Source organism: Physeter macrocephalus, chromosome 14, assembly GCF_002837175.3.
Source record: "Physeter macrocephalus isolate SW-GA chromosome 14, ASM283717v5, whole genome shotgun sequence".
NCBI classification, from domain to species: domain Eukaryota; kingdom Metazoa; phylum Chordata; class Mammalia; order Artiodactyla; family Physeteridae; genus Physeter; species Physeter macrocephalus.
Window position 1 is genome coordinate 48,707,243 of NC_041227.1, and position 10,677 is coordinate 48,717,919.

General features: G+C 53.9%; 1 protein-coding gene across 1 annotated transcript in view; it reads right to left on the reverse strand.

Annotated features, from left to right (window-relative positions):
- LOC102978711 (serine protease 21) overlaps positions 1–4,103 on the reverse strand; it is a 13,720-nt gene extending 9,617 nt beyond the window's left edge. Inside the window, exons 1-5 of the mRNA XM_024123535.1 lie at positions 4,026–4,103; positions 3,748–3,882; positions 3,480–3,531; positions 3,155–3,290; positions 1,393–1,422 (exon numbers count right to left, since the gene is read on the reverse strand). Coding sequence (XP_023979303.1) covers positions 1,393–1,422; positions 3,155–3,290; positions 3,480–3,531; positions 3,748–3,882; positions 4,026–4,103 — 431 coding nt within the window. The remainder of the gene's footprint in view (positions 1–1,392; positions 1,423–3,154; positions 3,291–3,479; positions 3,532–3,747; positions 3,883–4,025) is intronic.
- Positions 4,104–10,677: the final 6,574 nt, after the last annotated feature.

Below are 10,677 nucleotides of genomic sequence, written 5' to 3' on the forward strand. Positions count from 1 at the left end.
CCCTCTCTGGTTTCTGGCTCACAGTCTAGGGAAGGGAGGGGGAGTTGAGTGTGGGTACAGAAAGCCCTGCTCTACAGGGGGGCAGGGTGTGGAAAGGAGGTGAGGAGAGATTGCTCAGCGGGCCAAAGCCAAAGCACGGTGGCACACAGACCAAGGTGGGGGCCACTGCAGCTGGTGTGGCTGGCACAGGGAGTGGTGAATAACACTCCCCTTCCCCACCCGTCTGTCCCCCACCTCATGCTTTTTCTCATGGATGTCCCCCCAGCCAGTCACCCAACAGTCATCCCGGTTCTTAAACTCAGAGGAGGAGGACAGGACACAGACGGGCTGAATGTGCTTATTGAAGGTGACTGAGGAGGGCAGCTTCAGCAGGCAGATGTCGTCCTGAGAATACTTCCTGGATTTGGGGTATATAATAATACTCTTCACCCTGTAACAACACCCTGTAACGACGGAGGTAGGCCCGCAGGCTGCAAATGGGTGGTGTGACAGATGGCTTGCCAAACTGGACCGACCATTCATAGGGATCTCTGTTGCTGGCAGGGGAGGAGAAAGCCGTCAGGGGTCCTCAGAGGGAGGGTGGGCCACCTGAGCACACCTGGGGCTGCTCCCTGAGCTGAGCCCCCGGGGCTGCTGCGGGGCTCACCCCAGACACCATTAGCAGGTCTTCCTTTGACCAAAGAGGCCAGGGTAGAAACGAGGAGAGCCCAGACAGCCCCAAACAAAGTCCCACACCTGGGAACTTGGGGGGCTTGGCAGGAGGGTGCCTCCCCTGCCAGCTCATCTGGCCAGTCACTCAACCACCTGTCACCTCCAAGAGTCCTTCTCAAAACGCAACGAGCAGGTGCACGGGCGCCACAGCAGGCTGGGCTCAAAACAGCTTCCGGGGCCACTGTCACCACAGGCCAGGCTCTGTGTCCAGCACTTACTTCAGCTCATTCCTCCCCCCGGGGCGGGGGGGTCACCTCCGCTGGGAGGTGGGGTAAGGAACTGGGCTCAAAACAGCTTCCGGGGCCACTGTCACCACAGGCCAGGCTCTGTGTCCAGCACTTACTTCAGCTCATTCCTCGCCCGGGGGGTGGGGGTCACCTCCGCTGGGAGGTGGGGTGAGGAAGGTGGAGGTTGGTGGTGCCATTTGGGGACAAGTGAAGCGAGAAAGAAAAGAACAAGACAAACAAATGTGCGTCGGAATGTTCTGGGAGAACGTTCTGGTAGAAACTGCACAGTGTTTCCTCCCGGAGCGTCCTGGGGGACTCGCGTGGGTGTGTAACGGGCTGCAGCCGGGACTGGGACTCAGGAGCACGCGAGGGCCGTGTCCACGTGGGGCATGCGCGCAGGTCCTGGTGCAGACCCAGGGCCCGGGGTCAGCGGGCCGCCCGCCCCCAGACTCACTTTTGGAAGCAGTGCGCGGCCGAGAGCACCAGCGGCGGTTGAGCAGGCTTGCTCCGCAGTAGTGGGAGCCCCATAGGCGCAGGCTGCCCTGCCACGGCCAGCGCCCAAGCTCTGCGTCCTTTCCACCCACTATGCGTGTCGGGACAGTCCGTTGGCCACATGGCCCTGGGATGGACAGATGGACACCAGGCTGAGCTGCGGGAGGCAGGCCCACCCCGTCCACCCTCACCCACCGGGTGGGAGAAGGGAAGGGGCGCCCCGGGGAACCGCGCGTCCAGGGGTCTTGCCGCCCAGGAAGAAGGGGACGCTGGGGACCTGCCCCACGTGGTCCACAGGCGCCCGCCCCTCCCCCACACCCGGGGGGGGCCCCATCAGTTACATGCGAGCAGAGACGAGTTCTCGAAACCTGGGGCGGCGAGAGGAAAAGATGAGTCGCCCTTCGCGCTCCGGCTCAGGTGCCCTGCGCCCTCTCTGGTTTCTGGCTCACAGTCTAGGGAAGGGAGGGGGAGTTGAGTGTGGGTACAGAAAGCCCTGCTCTACAGGGGGGCAGGGTGTGGAAAGGAGGTGAGGAGAGATTGCTCAGCGGGCCAAAGCCAAAGCACGGTGGCACACAGACCAAGGTGGGGGCCACTGCAGCTGGTGTGGCTGGCACAGGGAGTGGTGAATAACACTCCCCTTCCCCACCCGTCTGTCCCCCACCTCATGCTTTTTCTCATGGATGTCCCCCCAGCCAGTCACCCAACAGTCATCCCGGTTCTTAAACTCAGAGGAGGAGGACAGGACACAGACGGGCTGAATGTGCTTATTGAAGGTGACTGAGGAGGGCAGCTTCAGCAGGCAGATGTCGTCCTGAGAATACTTCCTGGATTTGGGGTATATAATAATACTCTTCACCCTGTAACAACACCCTGTAACGACGGAGGTAGGCCCGCAGGCTGCAAATGGGTGGTGTGACAGATGGCTTGCCAAACTGGACCGACCATTCATAGGGATCTCTGTTGCTGGCAGGGGAGGAGAAAGCCGTCAGGGGTCCTCAGAGGGAGGGTAGGCCACCTGAGCACACCTGGGGCTGCTCCCTGAGCTGAGACCCCCGGGCTGCTGTGGGGCTCACCCCAGACACCATTAGGAGGTCTTCCTTTGACCAAAGAGGCCAGAGTAGAAACGAGGAGAGCCCAGACAGCCCCAAACAAAGTCCCACACCTGGGAACTTGGGGGGCTTGGCAGGAGGGTGCCTCCCCTGCCAGCTCATCTGGCCAGTCACTCAACCACCTGTCACCTCCAAGAGCCCTTCTCAAAACGCAACGAGCAGGTGCACGGGCGCCACAGCAGGCTGGGCTCAAAACAGCTTCCGGGGCCACTGTCACCACAGGCCAGGCTCTGTGTCCAGCACTTACTTCAGCTCATTCCTCCCCCCGGGGCGGGGGGGTCACCTCCGCTGGGAGGTGGGGTAAGGAAGGTGGAGGTTGGTGGTGCCATTTGGGGACAAGTGAAGCGAGAAAGAAAAGAACAAGACAAACAAATGTGCGTCGGAATGTTCTGGGAGAACGTTCTGGTAGAAACTGCACAGTGTTTCCTCCCGGAGCGTCCTGGGGGACTCGCGTGGGTGTGTAACGGGCTGCAGCCGGGACTGGGACTCAGGAGCACGCGAGGGCCGTGTCCACGTGGGGCATGCGCGCAGGTCCTGGTGCAGACCCAGGGCCCGGGGTCAGCGGGCCGCCCGCCCCCAGACTCACTTTTGGAAGCAGTGCGCGGCCGAGAGCACCAGCGGCGGTTGAGCAGGCTTGCTCCGCAGTAGTGGGAGCCCCATAGGCGCAGGCTGCCCTGCCACGGCCAGCGCCCAAGCTCTGCGTCCTTTCCACCCACTATGCGTGTCGGGACAGTCCGTTGGCCACATGGCCCTGGGATGGACAGATGGACACCAGGCTGAGCTGCGGGAGGCAGGCCCACCCCGTCCACCCTCACCCACCGGGTGGGAGAAGGGAAGGGGCGCCCCGGGGAACCGCGCGTCCAGGGGTCTTGCCGCCCAGGAAGAAGGGGACGCTGGGGACCTGCCCCACGTGGTCCACAGGCGCCCGCCCCTCCCCCACACCCGGGGGGGGCCCCATCAGTTACATGCGAGCAGAGACGAGTTCTCGAAACCTGGGGCGGCGAGAGGAAAAGATGAGTCGCCCTTCGCGCTCCGGCTCAGGTGCCCTGCGCAGGGAAGCGCGCCCCCTGGACGCCTTACCTGGAAGCAACAGGTCCCTATCCCGCAACGCTGCGGGTAGGAGAGAAAGTGAGCTCCCCTTGGTCTCCACGCGCCCCACCCTTCCCCCATCACCCCTAGCTGCGCCGGCAGCCCCCGCCTCAGCTCACCTGCCTCGCGATTTCGACCCGCACCAACAGTTGCGCGAGCAGCAGCGCCCCGACCTGCGCGCCCATGGCCTCTTCTTCCCGCCGCCTGGCGCCCCCTCTGCTTCCGCCAGCTCCAAGGCCCGGCTGGGGCGCCCCCTCGGGGAGAGGGAGCCACGGGAACCCTGGTCGCCCCTTTCCCTCAGCTTGACCTCTCTGGTCCAAGGGCTGTTTGGGAACCTGGGACGTCACAGTGTCCCGGCTTTGAGCTTCTACTGGGGCTCGGTCCCCCAACTACGTACCTTGTTATGGCCCAGGAGCCAGTGTACCCAGACGATCCCTTTCTTGTCTGCGACCCTGGGGGCCTGGCTGCCCCCCATGCTGCCCTCTTTTCTACCCACTCCTTCTGCTAGGAAGGACCAAGGACCTGCCCCACAGCCAGGACTCCCGTGAAAGCACATTAGCAAGTCCTCACTGAGTGCCCATTGGGGGTCTCACACTGTTGCACTGAGCCAGGAAGAGAAGACCCCTCACAAGCCTTTCTTGGGGAAATGATCTTGGGTCTTGTCCCTCCCTGTGCTGGCCTCAGGCTAGTCCCCACGTGCGGCCCAGGCTGCCCCCTGGCGGCAGGCCCCGGCCCCTTTTATCACCCTCCTCAGGATTCAGTCTTGAAAGTTGAAACTGCCTTTCACAAACTTTCTTGCCCTGGGTCCTGGGGGGAAGGAAATTGCCAAAGAAAGGGAGAGAGAGACGTCGCTGGGTTGTTTATACCAGCGTCCCTGTGACCGGTGACTCTACAGACTGGGAACCTGGGAAGGCTGTGGCTGCTTGGTGCCCCTCTGTGTGTCCTGAACACTACCTGGGATGTGGAAGTGTTCAGGGAGTGATGAGTCCCCCAGCATTGGCTTCTGGGGGTCCCTCCAAGCAGGGGAGCCAGTCTAGACTTGCAGGAATATCCACAGGTGTGTATCCCCCTCAGGAGCCCTGGGTCTTGGGCCCAGCCCGGCAGCACTCTCAGCAGGGCCTGGGTGGTGACTGCCAAGGGAATGAGCCGCTGGAGGCAGGAGCAGGCAGAGCAGGTTCCCTGCCTGGCCAAGCGGGAGAGAGGGTTCCCAGATGGTGTCCTTGACCCGGGCACACTGGTGGAGACACGGGGGAGACGCCTGATGCTTGGGGACAATGGAAACTTCTGCAGAGGATGAAGCCAGCTCAGCAAACCTCCTGGACTTCACACACTGCAGAGGGGACAGTGTGCATGGGCTCTGGCTGGTGGACACAGGGACAGACTGCGTGCAGCAAGGGCTGGAGTTTTCCCCTAAGGCGGTCCCCCTCTGTGGCCTTTGGCACCGCAGCGCTTGTGACTGGCCAGTCACTGTGAGCTCCCTGGATCAGGGCTAAGTTTGGCTCCTTGCACAAGACGAGACACAGTGCCAGCACCTACCTTCCAGTGCTGTGGGGACGGCCCAGGAACTCCTCCTCCCCTGCAGCCTGAAGGATCGCTTAAGCCGCAGGTCCTGTGCAAACTTCGGGGCTGCCTACGGCTCTTGAGAGCTCTCTCCTCCCTCTGACCACCTGCCTGTCTCCTGCCTCTACTGTCCTTTCCTGGTGAATGCCATGCCTGCTCCAGCCTCGGGCCAGCCTCTCCCTGCAGACCCCTCGTCCAGATGGTCACGCAGCAGGCTTCTTCTGGGCCTTCAAGTCTCAGTGCTAATGTCACCTCCTCAGCTAGGCTTTCCCTGTCCTCCTCCCATCTAAAGCCAACCCCATATGCCCCCACTGACTGTCCTCCTCACTGACCTGTTGTATTTCCTCCCTAGAACTTAGCAATGTCCAAAATGATCTTGTTCGGTCCTTTGTGTGTGTAGCTGTTGGCTCCCTCCAGGGACTGTGTGTGACACACCCAGTGAATGTGGAATTGAAGGGCTGATGGAGGACCCAAAGGGCCCCGCTCCTGCTCCTCTGCGCTGCGCAGCGGCCAGCAGGGGGCCCCACTCACACACACAGGGTCCCAGCCCTGTGCTTCCTCCTCCAGCTGCTGGCTTACATTTCTCCAGCCAGTTCCTGGGCTCCCCTGGAAAGACCGAGGTTGGGGAAAGAGGGAAAGAGGTAAAGAGCAAGCCCAGCCTGGCCCCGAGCCCTCAGTGTCCACGTCAGGGTGATGTGGATTACCCCCCAGCCCTGCTAGGAACCCCAGGATATGTTACTGCTCTGCTGGCCACTGAGCCAGGGACAGGGCTGCTGGGGAGAGTGGGCTCGGGCAAGCCCCGGGGTTTGCAGCCCTCAGTTTCCCTGTCTGAAAAATGGAGGTAACAGTAATGTGCACCTTGCAGGGCTGCTGTGAGCATCTGGCGACGCCCTGTGGTTAAGCTCCTTCACATGGAAGATACTTTCTCATACACCCCTCTGGGGCCGCAGGCACAGGGAGGATCACCCAGCCAGAGGAATGTCCTTCTGCCAGCTAGGCTTTACTGCCTCTCAGACAGACACGTCTGCAAAGGCACCAGCCCAGCACTGGGCGCTGGAAACCCCAGTTCCAAGAGTCCCAGAAACCACCCAATGAATCCTTGAACGTGGGTGCTCCTTGAGACTCAGCCTTGAATGGTGGGTGAGAAGCAGGTTCTGTCCCTGGGTGTCCACGGGGTGGCAAGGAGGGAGAGAGGGCATCTTGGGGCCCCCTGGGGACACATGAGACGCAGATGCTGGGCCCAGGGCTGTGAGGTCTGAAGAGGGATAGATGTGGGTATTGGGAAGGTGGCTTGTCATGGGGCTGGGTTGGGGGGTGGAACCAGAGAAGGTCCCTGGAGGACAGAGGATAGGTGGATGGTTGAAGGTGGCTGTTGGGGTGGGTTTGGGGAGTAGGTCCCTGCAGGAACTGCCTGCTACATTCTTGGCAGGGAGCAGAGAGAGAGGGCATATGAGTTTGGGATGCAGGGGCTGAGGTTGCAGGGCTGACTGCCCGGATAGGCAAGGCAAGCCACGGGGAGACGGGGATGCCCCCAAGTGGTCCCAGAAGCAACAACAGGGCAAAGATAAGATCCTAGCAAGGCTTGGAGAGAAGTTCTTGACATCCCGAGCTGAGCTCCAGGTTGTGCTGACAACCCATGTGGTGTAGACGCTGACGCTGGTGGAAACACCCAGCCTCTTAGGGAGCCCGCAGTGGGATCCCCAGCTCACAACCCCTGTGACAGACGCGACCGGTGTCACAGACCAGGGGGCTGTATGATCAAGAAAGGAGAGCTGACCAGCCTTGGGCACTGCAGGGAGAAGGGATGTGGGAGACTTTTCTGATCCCTAAATTTTTTCCACTTCTTAAAAAGCTAACATATGACCCAGCAATCCCACTCCTAGGCATAAATCTGGAGAAAACCATAATTCAGAAGGATGCATGCACCCCAATGTCCATTGCAGCAATATTTACAATAGCCAGGAAATGGAAGCAACCTAAATGTCCATCGACAGAGGAATGGATAAAGAAGATGTGGTACATATATACAATGGACTATTACTCAGCCATAAAGAGGAATGAAATAGTGCCATTTGCAGGGACATGGATGGACCTAGAGATTGTCATACAGAGTGAAGTAAGTCAGAAAGAGAAAAACAGATATAATATAATATCACTTATATGTGGAATCTAGAAAAATGGTACAGATGAACTTATTTGCAAAGCAGAAATAGAGTCACAGATGTAGAGAATAAACTTATGGTTACCAAGGAGGGAAAGTGGGGTTAGGATGAATTGGGAGATTGGGATTGACATAGATACATTACTGTGTATAAAACAGATAGCTAATGAGAACCTACTGTATAGCACGGGGAACTCTACTCAATGCTCTGTGGTGACCTAAATGGGAAGGAAATCTTAAAAAGAGGGGATATATGTGTACTTATAACTGATTCACTTTTATGTACAGCAGAAACTAACACAACATTGTAAAGCAACTATACTCCAATAAAAAAAATTTTTTTAAGTACCCATTCTTCTCGATTTACCCTCGCATCAACCTAGCCTGCAGGCAGCTCCCCTCGAAGGGGCTCGCTGGGTCTCTGAGCAGCCCCAAATGCTTGGTTTAAACCAAAATCATGCTCAGTGAATACTCAGTACTGCATTATTGCTTTTTTCCTCTACCTAATCTCTTGATTTCTGATCTTTTAAAGATGTGGATTTCTTAGTTTATTTAGTATTTAGAACATTTTTTGCTTTATGTATTTCAAAGCTCTGTTATTGGGGCATAAAGGCTCATGCCTCTTACATCTTTTCACTGGCTTGTAACTTTTATCAATGTAAAATATCCCTATAGCTCATTCTTTAGACTTCAAGCCTTGGGTTCTGTTTTATCTGCGATTATCTGCTATGTGATAATCCACAGCCACTTTCATCTTGTTTGCAATTATTCCACCAATATATATTCTTAAATCAAAACAAAATAAAAAGAATACATTTATAAAGAAATTACAAGAAGTTAAATTTCTCAACCTATTTATGCTTGGTCCTTATTGGAGCAGACTTGCTGGAATCCCTGTAAAATAGTAAAGTACCTCCACTAACAGTATTATGGGTTTTTGTTATTGCAAAAGAAACATAAGTTTCATATGATTTACTGACACCTTATGGGGATAAAGGCACATCCTGTCTGCTTGAGATTGGGTTTTTTTGGTCCCAGAAATTATGTTTGAGAACTCCTAGATTATCAGAATTATGTAAGAGCCAGTGTATTTCATAGTAAATCTGATTTAAAGACATCCCTATTATTCAGCCATAAAAAAGAATGACGTAATGCCATTTGCAGCAACATGGATGGACCTGGAGATTATCATACTAAGTGAAGTAAGTCAGAAGGAGAAAGACAAATACCATATGATATCACTTATATGTGGAATCTAAAAAAATGATACAAATGAACTTATTTATAAAACAGAAATAGGCTCAGAGACATAGAAAACAAACTTATGGCTACCAAACAGGGAAGTGGGGGAGGGAAAAATTAGGACTTTGGGATTAAAATACACACACTACTGTATATAAAATAGATAACCAATGAGCACTTACTGTATAGCACAGGGAACTATACTTAATACCTTGTAACAACTTATAATGGAAAAGAATCTGAAAAAGAATATATATATACACATGTGTGTGTGTATGTGCGTGTATAAAACTGGGACTTCCCTGGTGGTCCAGTGGTTAAGACTCTGTGCTTCCACTGCAGAGGGCACAGGTTTGATCCCTGGTCAGGGAACTAAGATCCCACATGCTGTGCAGCATGGCCAAAAAACAAACAGACAAAAAACGGAATCACTTTGCTGTACACCTGAAACTAGCACAACATTGTAAATCAAGTATATTTCAATAAAATGTTTAAAATTAAAATAAATAAAAATAAAGACATCCTGATGGTCCTATCATCATCATCAAGTGTACTTTAGAACTCACAACCATTCAATAACCCTTTTTGTGCTCACAGGTACCTGGTCACCTGCTAAGTGTGATACTGAGGAGGTAAAATATGCATAGTCCTGGTGCTGTGATCTGAATGTTTGTCTCCCCCAAGTTCGTAAGTTGAAATCCTAACCCCCAGGGTCATGGTGTTCAGAGGTGGAGACTTTGGGAGGTACTTAGGTGATGAGAGCAGAGCCCTCATAAATGGGATTAGTGTAGATATATATAAATTTTTCTTTTTTTTTGGCCACGCTGCGCGGCTTGCAGGATCTCAGTTCCCCAACCAGGGATTGAACCTGGGCCACAGCAATGAAAGCCCGGAATCCTAACCACTAGACCACCAGGGAAGTCCCTATTTATTTATTTATTATTTATTTATTTATTTTTGGCTGCGTTGTGTCCTTGTTGCTGTGCGCGGGCTTTCTTTAGTTTCAGCGAGTGGGGGCTACTCTTTGTTGCGGTGCGTGGGCTTCTCACTGTGGCGGCATCTCTTGTTGCAGAGCACAGGCTCTAGGTGCGCGGGCTTCAACAGTTGTGGCATGCAGGCTCAGTGGTTGTGGCTCGCAGGCTCTAGAGCGCAGGCTCAGTACTTGTGGTGCAGGGGCTTAGTTGCTCCGCAGCATGTGGAATCTTCCTGGACCGGGGCTCAAACCCGCGTCCCCTGAATTGGCAGGCGGATTCTTAACCACTGTGCCACCAGGGAAGTCCTATTTATTTATTTTTTATTGAAGTATAGTTGATTTACAATATTGTGTTAGTTTCCGGTGTACAGCAAAGTGATTCGGTTATACATATATATGTATATTTTTTCATTTCTTTTCCGTTATAGTTTATTACAAGATATTGAATATAGGTCCCTGTGCTATACAGTAAATCCTTGTTTAGATTAGTACCCTTATAAAAGAGAACCCAGAGAGCTCCCTTACCCCTTCTGCCATGTGAGGACACAGAGAGAAGGCAAAAGCTATGAACCAGGAAGCAGGCCCTCAGACACGGAATTGGCCAGCACTTGGATCTCAGACTTCCAGCCCAGGAGCTGTGAGAAATAAAGGTCTGTTGTTTATAAGCTGCCCACTTTATGTTATTTTTTCATAGCAGCCCAGTGGACTAGGACACCTAGCAAAGCATTTGGCTTAGCAATGGACTAGCTTTCATAATCGTCTTTTCCCAAGTGTGTTCATTACATTCCATGTTTCTACTCACATTATGTTAAGAATATACAAAGTGGAGGACATACTTCTTCCTCTTCAGACTTAAATAATCTACGAGAATTCAGAGTGTTGTAGACAGATAACCTGGCCGATATGGAACCAATATCATGTACAGACCTGCCTTTCTAATGGTCTGCTGATAGGGATTCTAGAGCCTGGCCTGGTCTTCTTTTCTCAACCCCTTACTTTATTTCACTTGAAACATTTTTTTTATGGAAAATGTATAAACAAGAACTGATCTTTTTTTTTTTTTTTTTTTTTTTTGTGGTAGGCGGGCCTCCCTCTGCTAGGGCCTCTCCCGTG